The sequence below is a fragment of the Chiloscyllium plagiosum genome, chromosome 11 (genome assembly GCF_004010195.1).
Source record: "Chiloscyllium plagiosum isolate BGI_BamShark_2017 chromosome 11, ASM401019v2, whole genome shotgun sequence".
In the NCBI taxonomy this organism is placed as follows: Eukaryota; Metazoa; Chordata; class Chondrichthyes; order Orectolobiformes; family Hemiscylliidae; genus Chiloscyllium; species Chiloscyllium plagiosum.
The window spans coordinates 53,613,858-53,637,291 of NC_057720.1; the positions used below are offsets into that span (position 1 = coordinate 53,613,858).

General features: G+C 37.9%; 1 protein-coding gene across 2 annotated transcripts; it reads right to left on the minus strand.

Moving 5' to 3' along the window:
- Positions 1-473: 473 nt before the first annotated feature.
- Positions 474-15,975, minus strand: ptger3 (prostaglandin E receptor 3 (subtype EP3)). 2 transcript variants are annotated; one of them, XR_006312983.1, is made up of 3 exons: positions 14,592-15,975; positions 2,205-2,859; positions 474-2,069 (listed from the first exon to the last, which is right to left on the minus strand). XR_006312983.1 is itself a non-coding variant. In XM_043699332.1 (2 exons), exons 1-2 carry the CDS (start codon positions 15,441-15,443, stop codon positions 2,560-2,562), a joined length of 1,152 nt encoding a protein of 383 aa, XP_043555267.1. In that variant the 5' UTR covers positions 15,444-15,975; the 3' UTR covers positions 474-2,559. The 2 variants fall into 2 exon arrangements, 1 of the variants encoding a protein (XP_043555267.1); XM_043699332.1 differs by having other exon boundaries at positions 474-2,859.
- Between the last annotated feature and the right edge of the window lie 7,459 nt (positions 15,976-23,434).

Consider the following 23,434-nt stretch of genomic DNA (forward strand, 5'->3'; position numbering starts at 1 on the left):
GCCCATAACTTTGATTCTCCTGCTCCTTGGATGCTGCCTGACCTGCTGTGCTTTTCCAAACCCACACATTTTCAATGACAAAAATTATGAGTCAGCCCTTTGTTTCAGTCTCCTCACATGGTCATGACATATTTAGCTGACATCATGTAGTTCCCTCAAGGAGATCCATGCAACTTTCATCATTCAAAGTCAAATCTCAGCTGTTCTCAGAGTACATTCTGTTATTGGCTTACATGCTCTTATTAACGTTGTATTTTGAGACTGGTGGTGATAAACTGAATGACAAAGAGCCACAGTGCAAGAACCAAGGTTGAAGGTAGTAGAGGACAAATACAAGCTAAACCAAACAGCAATGATTAGATAACAGTGATGCTAAGTTTAAAAAGCCTATAATTATGATAAGAACCAATGACCAAGCGAGGTAAAGAGTTCCATATTTAAGTACTTGAAGAAAAAAAACCATTAGAATCTGATAAGCTTTGAATTTGACAGCTATTATTGTTCTGAACACAGATAAGCATACATAATATATCAAACAACACATAATTTGTTACAATTAATAGATTTTCCATATTGTATTTCTTTCATAAGAAAAGTGCAACTTGATGCCAACTTACACAAACATGAAATATAACAGCACAATGGTTAAAAATGTTAGAATGCACCATAGTTGTAAGGTGCAAGAAAGTAACAAAAGATCCATGCATTCTGGACAAATCAATTTTAGGACAGTTCACTTCAGGATACTGTTGTTAATTTATAATTTTTCTGTATGTAAGTGCTCCCTTTCCAAATAAAACTGCACCTACATTAATATTCTTAGGATCAGTGTCAGCTACTCAAAGTTAACAGGATATTAGCACACTTTAAGTACATTGAATAAAATTCCATTGATGATCTCCATCTAATTAAAATGTTCATCTTTTAAGTTAATTTATACATGTGCATCATGTAAAACTGTACTTGATCACTGCAGAATCTCTGGTCTAAGTAAGAGAAAATTAATTACCTTATTATATTTATAAATATTACATATAAAGAGTGAATTGTATAACTAATCTCATCTGTAGATAGCTGTATTTCCCATGAGGATATGTAATAGTCTTTAAATTACTGAGCACAATTAGATACTGTTTCTATCGAACAACAAAATAATTTACTGAAAAATTCCAAGATTTATAATTGTTTTGATACCACCATTTTTCCTCTATCTTCCAAAAATGCTGATTCCCATTGGTTGCTGTTTCTCAAATCCTAGTTATTAGACAGTAAACTCTGAAAGATGATTTAATAGGGAAGAGGTGGAGAATGAGAATCCATCACAACTAATAACGATCTGGACCATTAAACCCAATTAATGGGCCAGACACAGAACACAAAAGGCAGAACAGTGCTCCTACTGTTACCCATGTAAACCAAGACATATCAGGGAAAATTGGAGTTCAATGCTGGGATATTCCCATGAAGTTAGACAAATGCAGACTATCTTCTTTCCCTTTCATTTTCCTCAATTTTTTTTAATGGTTCATGTTTTGTATTGGGTTGACATTGAAATGAAGTGCATCTCAAAATAATTGCATCTCACAACATAGAAGATGGTCAGTCTATCTATGCTGACTCTCTGAAAATATATCCAACTGATCCAATTACTCATGCTCTTTCTGGAACGTTCTCCTTTTTCATTACATTTCTACATTCTCATTCCTTTCACACGTATCATTGAATCTGCTTCCATCTCCTTTTCATGCAATGCATTCTAATGGCAACTCATTGTGAAAATCATTTTTCTCATCTTCCTGTGGTTCTTTTAGCAGTTTTCTTATCGGAGTGGCCTCAATTTTGACAAACCATTTAGAACAATCATAAGGTATATCATGATACATTGCAAGTAAATGATCTTTCCCAATGTGTCAAATGCCAATTCAAATATTCCAGAAGTTTTGATCCAGTTCATCATCGTTCCAGAGTAGATTGCTTCAGGCATTATGCAAATTTAATTGTCTATATCTCAATTTCAAATGTGAGCCATGTTGAAATTAGTTTTAAGTTTCAGCTTCAATGTGTGCATGCTGGTGAAAACAAATGAAAAAATGTATGAGACTTCGGCATGGGGAGCAGTAAATGCAAAGCAGATCAATAGGCACTCATTGTGGCATGCATTCTTGAGCAATCTCTCAGCTAAATGGAATTGCTGAAAGCTTTACCTTGGTAGCCTTAAGGCATGCCAAATGCTTTGGCATCTGTTCCCAGGTCATGCAGGTGTTCTGTGCAGTGTTGAGCTGAGCTGTCTCTTCCTGCCAAGTACATTGCATCACCAATGAGGGGCAAATAGAATACCAGTTCATTGCCAGCCATCAAAGGTAATGTAAATCAAACAATCTCTATGGAATGACACGTGACTTACAGATTTAATAAATCAGCAGTTCAGATAAAGCAAATGAATTAACTCAAAACCTTGTAAGAGTTGCTCCTCATGCATATTTCACATGAAAAGAGTCAAGGGTGAGATTTTCTCTCATCATATAATCAACCCAATTATCAAATTTTGTTTTCTCTCATTTATGTTGTTTGTTTCTTCTCTTGGTCTCTTGGTTCTACTGTTAGAGGAATCTCCTTGAACTCCTCAACTGAACAATTAGTAACAGCATTAGCTACTTGGCACACTTTCCTTAACAGGATTTCTCGCAGCAATAAATAAATCCATGGATCTAGGATCTGATTTAGCGATGCCAATCTAATGGCTGTGAGGAGAAAATTGCAGTCCGCTTGCAGTACATTGTTTAGGCCTGAGATGTTATTTGGAGATGTGTAGCAGTGATCTGTAGAACTTTCAGTGTAGATCATTTTCGACATCAGTACCTGAGATAGACAGGATTAGAAGATTTCAATTCTAAGCAAAAAACAAAAGCAATCTATGATATTGACACATAGAAAAAAGGAGCGGAGGAAGTTACTCAACCTGTATACTTGTGTTCCCATTTAATATCATGGTTGATCCTCGACCTCAATGTCATTTTCTTGCACTCTCTCTCTATCTATTGAAAAATTCATTATCTAGAAATGTATCAAACTGTCTAGAATAAATGTAATGGCTGAGCCTCTACAGTCCTTTGGATCAGAGAATTTCAAATATTTAGCATTCACTGAGTGAAGAAATTCTTCCTCAATATAAACTATATTTAAATATATACCTACACTATCTAATATTCTCAGATTACTCTGCCTGCCCTGAAGGTAAAATTCTCAAGGCATTAGCAGTCCTTACCTTGTCTTAGTGCTTATGGGAGACCCACTTTTACCCTAAGTATAGTGGCATATCTTGGGTGGGAATTTTGAGAGAACATCTAAAAATTAGGCTCAAGGTCTTCAAAGAGACACTCTTGAGAAACATTTAGCCAAAAACAAGGAACCTGAAAGAAAACAACATTGCATGGACACCTTCTGAATGGAGCTTAAGCATATTGCTGAATGATAGGAGTAGGCAAGTCTTTACTTTCTAATTAGCTGAGAAATCACTGATTCAGGATTGCTCGATGCTGACACAGACGGAGGAATTTAAAATGTTGTAGCCCCAGTACAAAGCCACAGTCTGAAATACATACCATTAATTCAGACATTTGTTCCATAATTTAGTGAACACCAAATGAAAGGCTATACACTTCAGTTCCGAAATAGTGCCATATTGGAGGAATGTTGATATTAGATAGTTGTTTCATGTAATTCTTTTGTTTTTCAAATAAGGTAACAAGAGGATTAAAGAGGTGGAAGAAAAAAAGACCATCCCATAGCTCCCTCAATGCAGTATCTAATTGTATCTTACAGACTACTCCACTTCACTACACTGGAAGCTCATTCCAAGTGTTGGTCACTTGCCACACGAAAACAAATTTCCTGCGATCACATTTTACTATTTTGAAGCTATATCCTATATTCTATCATCACAGTTTTATTTTAAATAATGTTTACAACTAAATTTTCCAAAACCATGTATATTCCCATGTAATTACCTTTCAGATGCTTCTCTGCCAGGCTAAGTAAAAAGATTCTCCGGAGCTCAGAACCATGTTACTGAGAAACTGCATTGTGAATCTTGTCAGCACTGCATTCCTTGAATTTGCAGTGACAACAACTGATCATGGCATTCAAGGTATATAGTCTGATGAGAGCACCTTGTCCAGTTTGATAATGACTTCCTCTTACTTGAATTCTTCAATTTTAGCTATTGGTTTTGTTGATTGCATTGCTTCATTGACTGGATAGGTTGAGCGAAGTATATATTAAAATACATTCATCTTCAAATTATCTGTAGACAATTAGCTTTGTCTGCTTTACTATAGCTTTGAACTGTTGCCTTTGGCCCTCAGTTTAACATCATCAGCAGATCTGACATTATATTAACTTGGAGTCTACAACATTCCTTTTGAAAGGCTCAGTACACAGAGGTAAAAGTTTTATCACCTATTTTCAGGGCTGGAATCGTCACTACAGCAGTAGCAAGTAGCATACATCCAATTGAATATCTAAATCCATCACAGGAACATTAACAAAAAGAACTGTGTGGAATTCAAGTAGCTATCATACTTCCTCTAGCATCTACATAAGAGGATATTAGATCACTGATTTAATGGCTGGAAAGCAGGTTCTGGGATTAGGTATGAACAATGCAACAGGGGAATGATGTTTGCAATGATTGTGGATTCAGAACCGAGCATCACCCCTGTTCTTGTTTCCTCCAATGAAAGCTTTTATGAGCAAATTATTTCTCAAAAATTAACTTACATTTGGTAGCCGTTGCTCGAGTCCATGTGGCCACTGAAAAATTCTGAGCAGGGAAAACCCAACCTCTGATCTTATGATTGATCAACTCAGGAAGAGGATTAAGACCGAACTTCGATAGTTTAACTGAGTGCAAAGGAGGAGTCAAACACTTGCTGTAAATGATATCGAGATAATTTTAAAAATTGCCGGAATCAATTTTGGGTTGGCCATTTCTCAGGTACTCAAAGCACACTTTGTTGGTCTCAGAGGTTTGGCGTTGATGTGCTTGTTTTATATCCAGTTTCTACTGGAAGAGATCATGGGATACAGTCTGTTTCAAATGTTAATTCCTCAAAGAAATCAGACAGATTAGATGATCATTGTCTTTCCTTTATGGACTCATAATGGCTACCATGTGCTAGACTATTATGATTCAGATGCAAGTTCACTTCTGCAAATCAATTCTATTATTTTATCTTAGTATCTTCTTGGATTCTGGAATAATTACTTCTATCTTCACCAATTTGTTTGTTTTGAATCATCTCACTGTACTCCATTTCCTCAGCAGGCTCACTGCATTTTTGGTGGGAACTCAATCAAAGAAAAACTTAGAAATTAAATAGGGCTGAGTAATGCTTTAGCAGTTGCTCCAAAGTATGACAGGCACATGCTCCAGCGGCTTCTTGTCACAACATTCAAAACAGATTCATTTTCTGTGGAGATGAGGCCATAAAATGAGGCGCCATCTCCTTTCAGAAGAGTGTAAAAGGTCCCACAGCAATATTTTAAAGACAAGCAAGCCAGTTACCTTTGTCCAGGTCAATATTCATATTTATGCAAATTGCCAAACCAGATTATCCAGGCATGATGACATTGTACACAACAAACTACAAGCAATGCATAGAAAAGACTGAGTACAAGTCAAAAATTAGACAACCTGGAAAAAACACTTCTGGCTGTACATTTTAAACAAGCAAATAAAACAAGGAGTCATGAATCCACTTGAGCTCTAATTGGGCTAATAAAAAAAGCAGGGGAGGATGTAATGGGTGTACTTGCAAATCTGAGCAAAACTTTACCCAAGCATGAGAAATGAAAGGACAAGGTGTACATTCTCTGTAAAACTAATGACTTGTCTAGACTTGTACTTCTGTAAACAGGTAACAAAAAACATATAGATAAGCAAATGGGTTTCCGTTATGAAGTTAGAAATCAATACCAACTTCCTACATTATAGCTACATTTCAACAGTACTTCATTGGCTGTAAAATACTAGGAGATATCTCATGTCTGTGGAAGGTGCGATATAAAGGGACATCTTTCTTGCATAATTAGGTGTTCCGCTAATCCTTAATTTAGCGAAATTGGTTCTGCTTTTAGCTCATGTTTATGTTTAGCTCATGACATTGCAAACTGCTCCAATGTCAGGAATATCATTGTTTAAATCATAGTAACTCAAAACAAGTAGATAAAACACAAGTTCACATAAAAATAAGCATTGAGTGTATCACTTGAGGTGGAGGGGCTAGAAAGACTTGCATTTTATACCACATTTCATAACCTCAGAACACCGCTAAGTGTTTTATAGTTAATTAAGTACTTTGAAGTAGAATTGTTTTTTAAAACTTGACCTGCTCAGATGTGCTATGGCAGGTGGGACATGAACAAAGGCCTTCTGGTTCAGAGGTAGGGCACTACAAGAGCTGTCATTTATAGTTACAGTTGTAACTTTTAAAAAATTTGGCAGCTAATGTGTACGCAACAAGCCTCCACAAACAACAATGTCATCATGCCTGGATAATCTAGTTTGGCAATTTGCATAAATATGAATATTGACCTGGACAAAGGCTTGCTTGTCTTTAAAATATTGCTGTGGGACCTTTTACACTCTTCTGAAAGGAGATGGCGCCTCATTTTATGGTCTCATCCGCTGGAATTGAACTTGACTCTACACCTTCTAAAACGTGAGTTTTCTGAGTCAGGATACAGAGTAAGGGTAAGTGGCTTGTTCTCTGATTGGTAGGATGTGACAAGTTGCTTCAATAGAATGCTACATGGATGTTCATAATTCTCAATGGAGTCATGTTGAACATGGAATGGAGGCAACATGGAATGTAAGTTTCCAATCTGCATCATCTGATTTTTAACACTTGAGACCTTTAACAAACTAAAATGGTTTTAAAAGGACAAACAATGACCTAAAATGGCTGCTGTGATCTACCTGACTGAGGCAAGTTCAAGAAACTAGTGCAGAATAAATAAAACCACCTGAAATTAAATTACTATTTTATCTTAAAACATTGAAACTAGTCAACTGAATCAGTAATCAAGAAACTGGTCTCTCCTGTTCAATTTGCACCTATCTGATTAATGGAACATATTGAAAATGAAAGATTGCCCGTAGACGGTTCAAGAAAATGGGAAAACTTGGGAATATACAAATGAATTCTATGTAAACATCACAATAGAGAAAAATTATGGATTAGTAACAGCAAACGTTATAGGTAGCTTGAATGGTGGGAAAATACTTTTCTGATGGAGTTTAATACAGGAAAGTACAAGGTCATACACTAGGAACAATTAAAACACAAATAATTATTTAAATGGAGTGAGACTTCAAAAAGGTATGTTACAGAATAATCTGGGTGTACTTATCCATGAAACAAAGTGCTTGCATGAAGGTACAGCAAAAAATTAATTATTTATTGCAAGGGAGTTAGAGTTCAAAAATAAGGAAGCCTTGTTATAAATGTTCAGGTGAGGCCGCAGTGGAGTACTGAGCACAGTTTTGCATCATGCATTTAGGCAAGAATGTAACGGCATTGGAGGTTGTGTGGGATAGATTCACAAAATTGATTGCTGGGATGAAGTGGTTGACTCATTAAGAATGGCTGAAGAAGTTAGGCCTTTATGCAGTACAGTTTAGAAGAATGAGGGTAATCTTTTTGAAACATACAAGATTTTGAAAGAGCTTGACAGTATAGATATGGAGATGATGTTGTCACTAGTGGAGGCTCTCAGTCTTGGAGACATAGTTCTATTAATTTAAAAGTGAAATGTAAAGAAATTTCTTCTGTCAGAGAAGAGTTAATGCCTGGAATTTTCTAACCCAGAGTATTGTGAAGGCCAGATCTCTCAAAGTGTTTGAGGAGGAAAATTGACTTTAGAAAGAGTGAAGAGTTGAGGACTTTGAGAAGCTGTCACAAAGAGGAATTCAGGCTTTCATGAGATCAACCATGATCTAATAGAATGGTGAGCAGGTTTGATAAGCTGAATGGTCTACTCTTGCTCCGATTTCGTATGTTCTTTTATTCTCTTAAGAATACCTTTTAATTGGCTTTTTCATTTTGACTATGTTATTGTTGTGTCGCCATAGTCTTACCAGACCATAGGGGCTGCTCTCTCAATAGAGAGAGAAACGACTGGTGGTGATTTAACCTGAGGGCCACCAGTCCTCAGGTGTGGGAAGAGGTTGAGAAGGAGAGTCCTTCATAGTAACGACCAACCAGTGATGGGAATTGAACCCACAGTGTTTGCATCACACTGCTCTGTAAATAAATAATCCAGCCAACTGAGTTAAACTGAGTTTGTGGGCGGCACGGTGGCACAGTGGTTAGCACTGCTGCCTCACAGCGCCAGAGATCCGGGTTCAATTCCCTCCTCAGGCGACTGACTGTGTGGAGTTTGCACGTTCTCCCCGTGTCTGCGTGGGTTTCCTCCGGGTGCTCCGGTTTCCTCCCACAATCCAAAAGATGTGCAGGTCAGGTGAATTGGCCATGCTAAATTGCCCGTAGTGTTAGGTTAGGGGTAAATGTAGGGGTAGGGGTATGGGTGGGTTGCGCTTCGGCAGGTCGGTGTGGACTTGTTGGGCCGAAGGGCCTGTTTCCACACTGTAAGTAATCTAATCTAATCTAATCTAAACCGATTCCCCATTTTGACCATATCTCTGTTTTAATTGGACTGTGATATAGCTGCATGCTAAAAAGAAATAAAAATATTTGTTCCAACTGATCAAGAACGTAAAGAGGCAGCTGTTTAACCCCTCCTCATCTTGACAAAAGCAGATAATTCTGTGAGCCATCACCACAGTGCTCGTAGGTTTATTCCATAATATCAACGAGGAACTCTGTATAGCTATGCGGGCAGTGGTACAGAGCATTGTCTGTCCTAATCTATTGATGCAATACATATAGGTCTGCTTTGAAAAAGCACTATGTAAATGATTCTTTAACCCAAAAAGTTGTTTATCAAGGTTTGCAGATGCCACTAAGGAGGCACACTAAGTTCCCCAAGCAGGCCAAGCTTCGAAAGGAACATAGAAATAAAGTTAGCAAAACTATGGAAGGTGGAATTCAATGTTAGGAAATATGAAGTCATTCACTTTGAATCTAAAAAAGCACATCTGGTGAGAAAGACAAGAACCTATGACTTTTAGAAATGTCGTTTTGGGAACAACAGCACCTGCAAATTTCCCTCCAAAAGGCACTTACCTTTCAGACTTTGAAATATATTGCCAAATCTTCCCTGTTGCTGAGTCAAAATCCTGGAACTGTCTCATTAAAAGAACAGTGGTTCTACCTACAGCACATGGACTGTAGCGATTCAAGAAGGCAGCTCAACACCACCTTTTCAAGGGCAACTAGGGACAGGCAATAAATGTTGCCCAGCTTATGAGGCCCATATCCAATGAGTGAATAAAAAATAAAGTTGGATTTGGTGTTTGTGTACACTAAAAAGCACTAAATGTACTTATAACATTTAATGAAACGTTAGTGTTTATCTGAAGAAATTTGGAACTCAAAAGTAAGGGTTGAACAGAACATTGGCCCAACTCCATTTGGAGTACTGCCTTCAGCTTTTGATAATATGTTGACCTTGGAGCAGGTACAGGTAATATCTAGCAGAACAATACAAGGGCTAAGCAGGTTACTTTGCAGACAGAGTACATAAATTTGTCTTGTTGCTCCCTGAATGTAGAAGATTGGTGGTGGTTTAACTGCAGTGTTTAAAATGAGCCACATATCTGAAATTAGAATGTATTTTACAAGTACACATAAGAAGAGCAAAAGTAGATAAGTTGGTACTTCAAACCTGCTCTACAATTCAAGAAAACCATGGCTAACATACTTGTGGTGTTTCATTTTCCACATTTCCATCTACCCCAATATCTTTGATTCCCTAGCCTAAAAAGGATCTATCTACTTCTGCCTTAAAACTATTTAAGCTCACCCACCTGCTATGTATTTTACGGCAGAGAGTTCCAAAGTCTCATGAACCTCAAATAAAAAAAAATGATTAGAAGGTGCTGGTGTTGCACTGGGGTGTACAAAGTTAAAAATCACACAACCCCAGGTAATAGTCCAACAGGTTTATTTGGAAGCACTAGATTTCGGAGCGCTGCTACTTCATCACCTGATGAAGTAACAGCGCTCCGAAAGCTAGTGCTTCCAAATAAACCTGTTGGACTATAACTTGGTGTTATGTGATTATTAACCAAATAAAGGTCTTCTCATCTCTATCCTAAGAAAGTGACCCCCTAACATTAAAATGGTGTCTGCTAGTTCTAGACTGACCCACAACAGGACAACTCTTTTCCAAGACCAACTTGACAAAACCATTCAGGATCTTATTCACTTCAATCAAAACGCTCATATTCTTCTAAACTCTAGTGGAAGCAAACCCAGTCTGTACAATCTTTCTTCATAAAGTAACTCACTTATTCCAAGTATCAATCTTGTAAACTTCCCCTGAACCGCCTACAATGCATTTAAAGTCTTCCTTAAATAAAGAAGATCAAAACTTACAATACTTAAGGTGTGGTCTCAGCAATGCCCTTTATAACACAGCAAAACATCCATTCTTTTATATTTAATTCTCTTTGTAGTAAAGTACAGCACCCCATTGGCCTTCTTGATTATGTACTATACCTGCCTGTTAAACTTTGTGTCTTGTACATTACAACACCAGAATCCCTCTGCACCTCAGAACTGCAGTCACTTTTCAATTATGTAATGCTCTCATTTTTCAATCTTTCTGCAAAGGTGAAAACTTTACATTTTCCAAAAACTTTACTCAGTCTGCCAGACATTTGCCCACTGAATCTGTATTTGTCTGCACCTACTTTGGCTTCTTCATAACACACTTACCTAACCACCTTGATGTCATCAGGAGATTTCAGCTGCCTTAGCTTTCATTCCCCTATTGGTGTAAATTGTAAAAGGTTTAAGCCCCAGCACAGATCCCGTGGAACTGCACTCATCACATCTTGCAAATGAAACAACAATTCATTTGTACATACTGCTTTCTGTCAGCCAGTCTTCTATAAATGACACCCACCAACATCTGCCTCCACCCATCCCCACTCATAGACAAATTTTCCACAAGAATTTTTGATCAATAATCTTTACCAAATACCTTCTGGAAATCCAATGCCCATAAACTCTCCTTAATCCCACTTCTTTGAAGTTAATCCTGCAAATAACTTCACTAGATTGGTTAAACATTACTTCCCTTTGATGAAATCATGGTGATCCTTCCTGATTGCTGAGATTTTGTTTCTAAGTGCACAGCTATAATCTCCAATGAATGTCAATAATAAATGGTATATAGTTTCCTGTTTTCTGCCTCCCCTCCCTTCTTGAATTGAGGATTATATTTGTTACTTTCCAATCTGAAAGAAGCAAACCTAGGCAATTTTGCAAGATTAACACCAACACATCTATTACTCCATGAGCAATCTCTTTCAATACCCTAGTGCAAAGTCCCTTTGGATCTAGAACCTTATTAGCCTGCAGTTCCACTAGTTAGCTTCCCTCATGACTGTAATGTCACTAAATTTCTCTCTTCTTTCCATCTCATGATTCACACTGGAAATGTTTTCTTAATGTTGTATTTAGTGAAGTTAGAAGCATTGGAACTCTTGCCTACAAAATGTTTTTCATGTGTGGATAATATAACTTTGCAAGCCTCAGACTGATTATAACCCTTACAGAAGAAAACAAAAGAGCAAAGATGGGCAAATAGAACGGATAGAGTGATCACCCATAATTGATTGGATCAGTTGAACAGATGCCAGGGCGAATGGTCTTTTGTTAATATGTTCCATTTGATTTATTCTTTTCCTTTACTATTTGACTTCAACATTTTCAATTGGTTTGACTCTGTTGGTAATGTAAAAGTTTATTTTTATCTACTTTGTAACCTCAAGATTAGACTTTTGCTTTCTTTTTTTAAACTGCAGATTGAATTTTTGTTTATTTTTGGTAATTATACATTTTTCATATTAGTACACTGGTATTTATTTAATATTTTGACATCAGTGGGGTAAAACAGTAAACTATAGATTCCATTGTAATTGCGTAAGTCTGCAATAATGACCAAAATGTGTTCAATTATTTTTTGAATAATTCATTGGAATCCTACTGATAAGAACTGTAGTGTACAATTCAGCACATCAACCCTGATAAAAGATACAGATCAGCAATTCAATGAGATCACAATGATGGGTACTTTAACTCTTTCATCCCATCATTGCACCATATTATTTTAATACCGTCGTTTGGCAAAAATCTTCAATATTGGGTGCCTCTGATTCCAACTCAAGTTCCATTGTCCGAGAATAACAACAGCAAGAAAAAAAAACATTGCTCTATCTACCTTTTTGATTCCTTTCAAAAATTTGATAAAGCCTCAATTAAAAAATATATATATATAAAACACGTATGAACTTTCATAAGCTAAGAAATACAAATGCAATTTACAAAGGCTCTCATTTTTAATCCTTGGAGCCTTGCAAGATCATGAAGAATTTGTGCTCCATTCCTTCCAAGGTCACTATATCCTTTCTAGGGTCCAATGGTTATAGCTGTACACGATTCTTTAGATGTGGTGCAATCAAAGTTTAACATAGCTGCAGCAAATTCATCCCTTTTAGCCTTATAGACATGAACTTTAATATTCCTGTAGCCTAAACAATGTTTATACCTCACCAATACTAACTAACCTGACTATTTCCAACATTTTCTGCTTTAAATTCATCTGCTTTAATTTCCAACAGTTGTATTCTTCCTTTTAATCTACCTTAGTAGTGCATTAGGGGAATGGAAGTCTGTTATAACACAGATGATGGGATAAAAATTCTAAAAAGAAATGACATGGACAGTTGGACTGAAGGGTCTATTTTCAAGCTTTGTGACTCTATGACTCTGTAAGTGAAACTCATTTATATTTGTACTGTGCTAATAACCGTGTTATTAAGAAAATTCCTATTTTTAAACCAGTGAAATTCACATTTACATAAAGGTTCACCTCTTTTGGTAGCCACAAGACCCCCATACCATAAGCAAATTTGCGATATGTTGAACCACACTATAGTGGACTTTGGTTATGAAAACAATAAGTAATATATATTGTAACTAATAACAAAATGTTATTGTATTGACAGCACAGAAACAGATTGGCCCAACAGGACCATGCTGATGTTAATGTTTCAAATGAGAGTTTTCTTTATCTATATATCTGTATACTGTGCCTCAGTACTCGTGACAATAAATTCAATTCTGAGTTCCACATTATAAATACTCAAAGTAAAGAAGCTTCTCTTGAATGCCTTCTAAAATTTATTGGTTGCAATTTTACTTTAACCCCCTAGCTTTTGTTTCCTCCACACCACATCCAAAATGAACATATATTCAAAATCTATCCAATAAAATCCTAAATAAACTTAATACTTCTATCAGATCACACTTCAGTTACCTCTTTTCTCATTCCCACCTGTTCAAACTTCCACGATTCAATTTTTTTTTAAGTTCTGATGAATTGTGGTATAATTGTTTGAGCTAACCCAAGTGGTGAATGCCCTGTTAACTGTAATGAACAATATTTAGAGGTGCAAATGAGAACTTGTCAAATAGTAAAAATGGGAGAAATTATTGCACTCCTGTGGGTTTATCAATGTGCTTATGTCCTTACATTACATTTGAATAAGGAATAGACCATTTGGCCCTATGTTCCTGTGCCCCCATTCAATAAGGTCATGACTGATAGCTTCCTCCACATTCCTACTAATGCTCATAGCCAATCAAGCTTATCATGAATTTACCTCTACCTTAAAAATATTCAAAGACTGTACTTCGACACCTTTCTGGGAAGAGAATTCCAAAAACTCAACCTTTTGAGAAAACATTTCTCTTCAACTCTGTCTTAAATGGGTGACCTCTTAAACAGTAACTGAGAATTCTGAGTTCTCCCACAGAGGAAACCTTTTCTTGTCAATATCCCTCAGAATCTTAACTGTTTCAACCGTCACCTCTTCTTCCTCTGAACTCCACAGATACAAGGCTCCCCTGCCCAACCTTGACATACTCTGCAATCTAACAGCTGTTGGGTTGCCATTTTATGTTCCGGATGTTTAATTTAGATGGAGTCTACTCTGCGATGATGAATGAATCTCAGGGGTGAGGTGCCCTGATGAGACTTCAGTCCCACAGGTCACACACCGCAGCTAAAGATGCTTCAGTTTTTACGGTTCAATAATGTCCCGCACATTGAAGAAATGATAGCTTATTATCCTCGGTCAGTACAGTGAAGGGACATACCTTTAAACTGTTAAGATGTTTGCTTCTACCTTAAAGACTACATTATCAAAAATAATTAATGCCTCAAAACTAGAAATAAACTTTCCTGCCATTTGAAATGTGACCGTTGGTTCGGAAAGTTTACATTCTCATGTTTTGTTTTCAAATTTCATCGGCCAGAAATCAATATTCTCTGGAACCACTGTACAGTTCGTCCTGCCATTTAGTGCCAGGTGCTAAAGGACCACCTTTACGTACCAGGAGAGGGGACCAGCAAACACTCAGCACACACATGATCCCCATCAACTGCATTAGTGTTTCCACCGTGATCCGTTCCCATTGCCTGTTCGAGGTTGTCAGCTTCTTCTTACAGCGCACCACCAGCCCTCGGATAGTGGCCACGTTACAGCTCAGTGTGACCAACAGGGAGGTGATACCCAGCACCGTGAAGGTGGAGGCAAAAATGGTGTTGCCTAAGATATGGTTGCCAGTGTTGATGAAGCACCAGGTACCTGGCCACTGCAGAGTGTACTTCCCAACGCCAGCAACGGGCAGCAAGGCAAAGGCAACCACCCCAAGCCAGATAGAAAGCACCACCAGTTTGGTCAGCCTGGTGGTCATATGATGGGAGTAATATTGGGGAGCGTGGATAGCCAAGGTCCTTTCAATCGCCATTGCACTCGCCAAAAACAAGGGGCAAAGGCCAAACGTGGTCATACAGAGCCCAAAGAAACTGCACAAGTTGCCGGATGGGTCCACTCGGCTCCACTGCCTGTTGGCCATATACACTGAAATAACGACCGGGCTCGTCAGTAGTTTGCCAGTCAGATCGGTCAGAGCCAGCGCTCCAATAATCAGCAGGAAGGATTTCTTCCTCTTGTTTTCCTTCTTGTGATAGGACCTATACACCAGCAGCAAAGCGAGCGTGTTGCCCATGATACCAGCGATCATCATAGTGACCGGGAAGAACACGGAAACCGACACGCACTCGGCAGCAAAGACCGATTTGTTGTTGGGCTGCTCGGAGCTGGAGTTGAAGCCGCCCCACATGCTGGACACCTCCGACTGATTCCAGTGGGGTGGCTGAGGGCGGACACACTGCAAGTCCATCACTCGGTGTCGGAGGTCTGCTCCCAATCTGTTGTATTCCGCTGGGCGACCTATTGGTCTGCAGACTGGGACTTCCACAACCAACTCACATAGCTCTCGCCTCAGTTATAAGTGGAAAGAGGCGTGTTCTCTGAAGCTTGTCACTTTAATCGATCAGCTGTAAGCAAAGGGGTATCTGACAGCGTAGGAGGAATGAATCAATTCCGACTGGCATGAATAATTTCAAATTACAACGACCACAAGTACTCCAATAGCTGTAGAGGAGCACCGGAACATTCTGACGGCGTGAAAGGCGCTATAAAAATGTCGGTTTCTTTTTTCAATTTGCGAAGTTAAACATTCGATCACAGTATTAGCAGGAACACTGAAATGCAACTTAACCTGGCAGCAATGCCTGGCACTAATACCCACCTCACACTCCAGCAACCAATATTTTAACATTCATCCTTTCAGCCTGTGTTGGGTGGGGTTTGGGAGTGATGGTTATATTTTGTACATTACGCTATTGGTTGACGCTTTCATTCTGAACGACCATCCGTGGGCAGATGGTTTAGCTGTACGGTGCAATAAACTTTACAATAAATGGTTACGAGCTAAAAGAGTTTATTTAAAAAAAAAATCGATATTTGTGCAGAACACCACTTAAGTGCTACAATGTGTAACTGAGACAAATATAGAATTAGAACATGCCAAGGTCAACGAGACAAACTATAAAATACCCTTCCTTTGCTTAAGATTAAAAGCAATAGCCCACATTTACAACTAGAGTTACTGAAGCGGAATTTCTTCAGCATAATGTATTTCAATGTGAGTGACTTCAGGTTTCAGCGTCCCGTCCAGCTTTTAAAAGCCTTTAAGGAACCTTGGTAACAAATTGCCACGGGTACGGAGTGCAGTTATATTATGCAGGCTTGGCGGTGATACTCGAAGAAATAAGAGTGTCTGTTTTATGCTCATCGGATTATGGTAGTCAGCATGGTTCTGTGTGAGGGAAATCGTGACTCAGAAAAATATTTTTTTTGAGCAAGTAACTAAGAAGATTGTTAAGGGCAGAGCAGTCGACATTGTTTACTTCAGTAAAGCCTTTGACGAGGTTCAGCGTGGTGCATTAATTAGTAAAGTTAGATCACATGAGATTGAGTGTGAGCTTGCCAAGTGGATACAAGGATTGGCTTAACAGCAGGAGACAGACTGTGGTGATGGAGGCCTGTTCTACAGAGATGGGTGCTGGGTTCACTTTTGTTTGTTATTCACATCAATGATTTAGGTGAGAATATTCAAGGCATGGTTAGTAAGTTTGCAGATGATACCCAAATTGGTGGTAAAATAGACAGTGAAGAAGGTTATCTAAAATGACAAAGAGATTTTGATCGATTGAGTCAATGCACTGAGGAGAAGCAAATGGAGTTTAATTTGGATAAATGTGAGGTATTGCACTTTGGTAAACAAACAAGAGCAGGACTTATACAATTAAAAGTAGGACCCTGGATAGTGTTGTGGAACAAAGAGATCTAGGGATTCAGGTATACAGTTCTTTAAAGCTGGCATCACATGTAGATAGGGTTTATCACTTTAATATTGCCCCAAGTCAGGAAGGAGAGAAGGTAAAAAATATTTCTATATGCAGAAAATTGTTGAAAAATCGAATGTTTTACAGTGCAGTTATTGATCACCTTTTAGGTGATCAACTGTAAGGATTTGCAACAAAGGCCATTGCTAAACTTTGGAGAGACGCCTATATAGTGAGATTATGACTGAAAATAGTGGGAGATCAGTTTAATTAGTTTGTGTTATCTCCTGTTGTTGGATCTTGCAGCTCGAGCAGAACCAGTCAGAAATAAGCTGAATCTTTTCTGACCTTCAAATTAGCTAATTTTCAATAAAAAACATGTCAGAGGGTCAAAAAGCATGAAACAGACCCTTTGGTCCAATTTGTCAATGCTGATCATAATCCCAATTAAACTAGACCCACTTGCCTGTGCTTGGCCCATAGACCTCTAAACCTTTCCTATTCATGTACTTATCCAAATGTCTTTTAAGCATTGTAACTGTATTTGCAACCACCACTTCCTCTGGCAGTTCATTCCATACACAAACCACTCCCTGTGTAAAAAAAATTCTCCTCTCACCTTAAAAATATGTTGCTTGTCTTGAAATCCCCCACCCTAGGGAAAGGACACCTGCCATTCACCTTATCCATATCCTTCATGATTTTATAAACCTCTAAGGTTACCCCACAACTTCCTACTTTCCGCTGAAAAGAGTCTCAACCTCTCCTTATAACTCAAGCCCTCCAGACTGGGCAACATTCTGGTAAAGCTTTTCTGAAGCCTCTCCAGTTTAATAATATTCTTCCTTTAACAGGGTGACTAGAAACTGAACACAATACTCCAAAACTTCACCAACATCCTGGAAAACCTCAAGATGATGTCGAACTCCTATACTCAAAGGTCTGAACAATGTAGGCAAGTGCTAAACGTTGAGGCAATATTAAAGTGATGAAACCTTGTCACTAATTTTCCAATTAAAGGAAATGCTCCCTTACCTATTCAGCTTTTCAAAATCAATAATTGTAAAAAAGATACCAGTACATTTCCTTTCTAATATTTTCTGTTCCAGTAGGTACAATCAACCTGATTCAATTGTCTCTGGTATTATCTTGATAAAGCCATGGGGCACACTTTCGAAAGCTTTAACATCCCATTGATAATTTCATAGAATCCCTACAGTGTGGAATCTGGCCATTTGACCCATCAGATCCACACCAACCCTCCAAAAATCATCCCATCCAGACCCACCCCTTACCCTATCCTGTAAACCTGCAATTCCCAGGCTAACCCACCTAGCTTGCACATCCCTGAACACTACAGACAATTTAACATGGCTAATCCATGTAACCTGCACATCTGTGGAATGTGGGAGGAAACTCTCTCAGATACTGGGAGAATGTGCGAACTCCACACAGTCACCAGAGGCTGGAATTGAACTGGCTCCTGCACGCTGTGAGGCAGTAGTGCTACCACTGAGCCACATGAAACTCCCTAAAATGTGCACAATATATACAGTTACTCCCAGGTCCCTGGTGACATCCACAATTTGTTATTTTTCCAGGCAGGATTCGTGCAAATCTTAAGGTCTTGAGGAGTGAGGGTGGATGAAATGGCTCCCTTTATTCACCTGCTCCTCAGTTGGTTGCTACAAGATTCATTTAAAAATGGATCCCTTTCCTGGTGGATACCTTTCTCTCAGACCCAAGTGAACTTATTTTAAAAGGAGCCAATTTAACCTGGTTAGCTTAAACTTCAAAAAGTGAGTTCACTGATGACGAAATATGAAAATAATTAGTAATGCTATACACAGATTATAAATAAGAGATGATCTCAAAAAGATAAAAGTTTAAAAAAAAAGATCGGTCGCTGAATTGTTCACAAAGAGTGGGGAGTTGAATGTTTCAGTCATTACAGTGAAAGTTATGTTTATAGTTCACAATATCTTGACCACACATCAGAAACATGTCAGATGCTAACCTGTATTCATTGCTTGCACAAATTAATAGACCACTTGTTGAGGTATTAAGTATTTGTATTTATAACCCAAAATTACTACTCTATCATTCATGGGATGAGGACATCATTGATAAGATCAGAATCTGTTGTCTGTCCCTAAATGTCCTCGAATTGATTGGCTTGTTTGGCTATTGTAGAGGGATGTTAAAAATCAACCACACTTCTGAGAGTCTGGAGTCATTTGTAGGCTAGATCACATGATGGTGGCAGATGTCCTTCCCTAAAGGACCATAGAGAAGCAGATGAGCTTTGAGAACAATCAGTAATAGTTGTCACAGTTATATAATTCTAATATTTTCTGGTCCAGTAGGTACAATCAACCTGATTCAATTGTCTCTACACTACTGTAATTTTCCACCTCTGGTATTATCTTTATAAAGCCATGGGGCACTAGTTTTATAATTCCTGATTTAATTACTGAATTTAAATGGTACCCGCTGTTGTGGTGAGTTTAAACCCATGATCAAGAGCATTAGCCTGAATCTCTGGACAATCATTATCACTAAGTGGCACTATCCCTAAGTCACCATCTCCTCCAATTGATTATTTTTATACCATTATTTATCTGCACCTGTACTTCCAAGGTTTTGTATATTTGTGTTACTGGGTCTCTGTGATATGTACTACCAAGCTTTTCTTTTCATTTCACTTATACTCTGGTATACATAAAAAAAGACATAATATTTTATAGTGTCATTAGCTTGTTCAAATAAACTAAAATAGTAATCAAGCCTTTGGAATTGATGTCCTTGATAAACTCCTCATGCCTCTGAATGTTCGCTCATTTACTCGAGTTTTAAAACTCCAGAAACTTGCCCACAACTGATATTGGAGTAATTTATCTAGTTTAATACTAAGGATTAAAGATTGCCAGACACAGAAGTGACAAAGTTCAGCAAGATAAAGGGGGAACTGATCATAATCAACTGGGCTGAAAAAGATCAACAACCAGACACCTCCAAGATAATGTAGGCAGAGTACAATATAAATCTCTTCTGGCAAGGCAAAGGGGTACATCAAACAACTGGATTAAATCTGAACTGAAAAATTAAAAGAAAAAATATGATCAAAATGTGGTAATAATGGATGTAGGTTTGCTCACTGAGCTGGAACCTTAGAGTTATCTAGAGTTAACTCTATCAACAAACACATTGACTTGGATCCCATTTACCATCCCCTGAGAAAAAAGAACAGGAAATGACACTGCCATTGGAAATGATGTCACCACAGGGAATTACATCACAAACCCTAACATATAAATAGAAAGCAGGCTACACCACCAATGCTTTATTTGGAGGCTCACTGAAGATGTTACCTAGTATGAAATGTCTGAAAATGAACCTTCTAGCTCAACGAGCAAACCTACATCCAGAACCTCAACCTGAGCTACAAATCTTCTCAAAACTCACTGTGGTAATAATACTATAAGTACGAGGATTATATAAATTGTGGTATAGAAGTGCAAAGAGTGATTATGGGGCTAAAAAGAATAATAAGAAAAAGGATATAATTAAAGTTTTCATAAACATGTAAAAAATAAAGGACTATTCAAAGAGGAGAAAGACCGTTCAGGGAGAAAGTAAAGAGTCCAATTATGGAGGATTAAGTTATGATGGAGATAACTATTTTTCCTAACAAGAATGAAAGTGAGAATGCAAGTATATTAAAAAAGAATATGGAATAATGGTTAAAAAAAAACTCTGAAAAAAGGGAAGTTGAAACAAAATGTATGGAAAATAATTCCCTGATATGTACCTTTGGTGGCTGAATGGCATTAGAGAGGATGTAGCAAAAGCCTTGGTTGTAATTGTTCAAACCTGCCAACGTGTGCAAATAGTGTAAATTGACCTGAGAGTTGCTTATCTGGAAACTCGAATATATAGTGGAGATAGCTGCTAAACATGTAAATCCTTATTCAATTGGAACAATTTCAGATTTCTTTCCTTCAACCTGTTTTGTTTCTGGCCCAGTTTCTTTCTGTTTTATGAGACAACACAAGAATGTCTAAGTTTCTGTCATTGAAATAATCCTGCACTGAATTCATAGGCAGGGTACCTTTGAAAGAAACCATGTCATTGGAGAGACATTACAGAAAACGAACAGGTAGTCCCCTCCTCTTTGCTAATAAATTGGTGGTGTTCTGTAAATATATATTGTTTTAATACAGGTTTAGTCATTGCATATTTAGGTACAATAGTTTTAGAAGGGAATTCAGATAAAGTGATAAAAAGGTCAATGAAATCTTTACTTGAATAAATAGTATACTGGAGAAATGTTCGGCATGGACGAGTTGATCAAAGGGTCTGTTTCTGTTCTGTACATCTCTATGACTCAAACAGGGGCCCAGATTTTCTGATGGAGCCCAGATCAGGATTACCTGCCAGAAATGTGGAGTTTTTTTGTAACATTTTGGGAAATCATGCATTTGCATGGTATGGAAGAATTAAACTAGTTGAGTGTATTTGCAATTATGTAGCTCCCTATGATGCTTGTGGAATATTTCACATTGTTTCCTCAGTTTGTCTTCTTAATTCCAGTCTCTATTCAGCAAGAAATGATCTGCATGCTTGAAAAATATGGCCAAATTTCATCTGACACTGATGAGCATCTAATTAATTGCATTTAAATAAAATTCATTTTGGAAAAATTCAAGTAGATATCAAGGGGTGTTAGTACCACTTCATTGATCCTAATGTGCTTTGGTTAAATTGGGTAAATTAAGTCAAACATGTTTTCTAAGTTACAAACGGCTTGAACTATAAAATGACTGAACACTGAAAAATAAATCACAAAAGATCAGTAAATTTAAAAAAATACTCTAATGGAAAAATTACATCCTGAGCCAGTGTACAGCAATATACCACACTAGCAATCTTCTGAATTCCATACTGCACTGCTGATCTTAATTCCCTTGCCATGGTAGGTGCTGAGGCTATTCGTTCACAATGTTAATTGTTTAAATCTGGATTGCTGCTGGACAGTTAGTAATAAAAGGTTGCCCTGTGAAATCATTTTAATGGTTTCCCCAAAGGAAAGGTTTTGTTACTAAATTGAGAAATTTGACAGTCTCCATGGAAAGAGGGCAAATACCAGTGAAACAGTCTGCAAAGTCCTGATGCATTTTGTATAAAGCAATAAACTCTCATGCCTTTTCTGGGGATTTTATAATCTTCAAGCTATTATCCTTTTTTCTGTCACCATGTACACTGCTACATCTGACAACATCGTATATCTAATATGAAAGATACCAGAGAGCTCAGCAGTTACTTATTACAACGTCCACTTGCATCAGTGGTCCCATTTCTCATGAAGCTAAAATAATGACCGTGGTTTGACAGAGATTTTGCCCTGCACTTGCCTCAAAGGAGTATGTAAAAGCCTCATTTTCTTCATCAATTTGGGGAGGGAAAAGAAACTGCAGCAGTATTCTCGATCTTGGCTCTTTTCAGATACATTAGAAAACGGAGTCATTTTGTTCTGCATTTTGACATGAAAGACGCTTCAGCAGAATTTGTACCAGTTTGGTGACTATCGATTAAAAAAAAAACTATAATGCTTCCAATACTATATTTCAGCTGCAAAACATACAAATAGATTGCTCCAAAAAGAGAGATTTTACAGAAATGCAAATAAAAAAATTAAGTGAAAGCGTAACATGATGGTCCACCTGGCATCTATTGCCAGCCTCTCTGATCTTTTTAATATTTCTAAAATTGTTACGTAAAAATTTGATTCATTGGTAAAGATCTAAAACATTCACAGCATGCAAAAATTATTCGTAGTGCTTTTCTTCCTACCATTCACAAAAATGTTATGTTACCCATGCCAGTAATGTGCAAACATGAGTTGCAATAACACATTTCTTAAATTTATGAAAATCAGAATTACCCATCTCTACATTCTCAATTAGCCATATATGACTTGAGACTGAAATATTTTACAGCTGCTTTGACATTCGCAAAAATGGTTCCATTTCACTGTAAATGGTTACATCTCAACATAAAACTTAGCTTTTAGGGTTTTTCCAAGACAACCAACATTCAAATTTGTGTTTTTCCTTTCTTAAATGTTTTGGTAAGTTCTGCCCCCTAGTGTATACTTTGGAGAAAGTGAGGACTGCAGATGCTGGAGATCAGAGCTGAAAAATGTGTTGCTGGAAAAGCGCAGGTCAGACAGCATCCAAGGAGCAGGGGAATCGACGTTTCGGGCATAAGCCCTTCTTCAGGAATGAGGAAGGTGTGCCAAGCAGGCTAAGATAAAAGGTAGGGAGGAGAGACTTGGGGGAGGAGCGTTGGGAATGCGAGAGGTGGAAGGAGGGTAAGGTGGGGTTGATAGGCCGGAGAGGGGGTGGGGGCGGAGCGGTCGGGAAGAAGATTGCAGGTCAAGAAGGCGGTACTGAGTCCGAGGGTTGGGACTGAGATAAGA

Bases quoted from the DNA above. Each gene is read 5' to 3' on its own strand.
- ptger3 (XM_043699332.1), bottom strand. From the start codon at position 15,443: ATGGACTTGCAGTGTGTCCGCCCTCAGCCACCCCACTGGAATCAGTCG. The intron at 2,860-14,591 runs GTACGTAAAGGT...TGTCTATCTCAG, and splicing joins TTTGCTGGTCCCCTCTCCTG to GTACTGATGTCGAAAATGAT.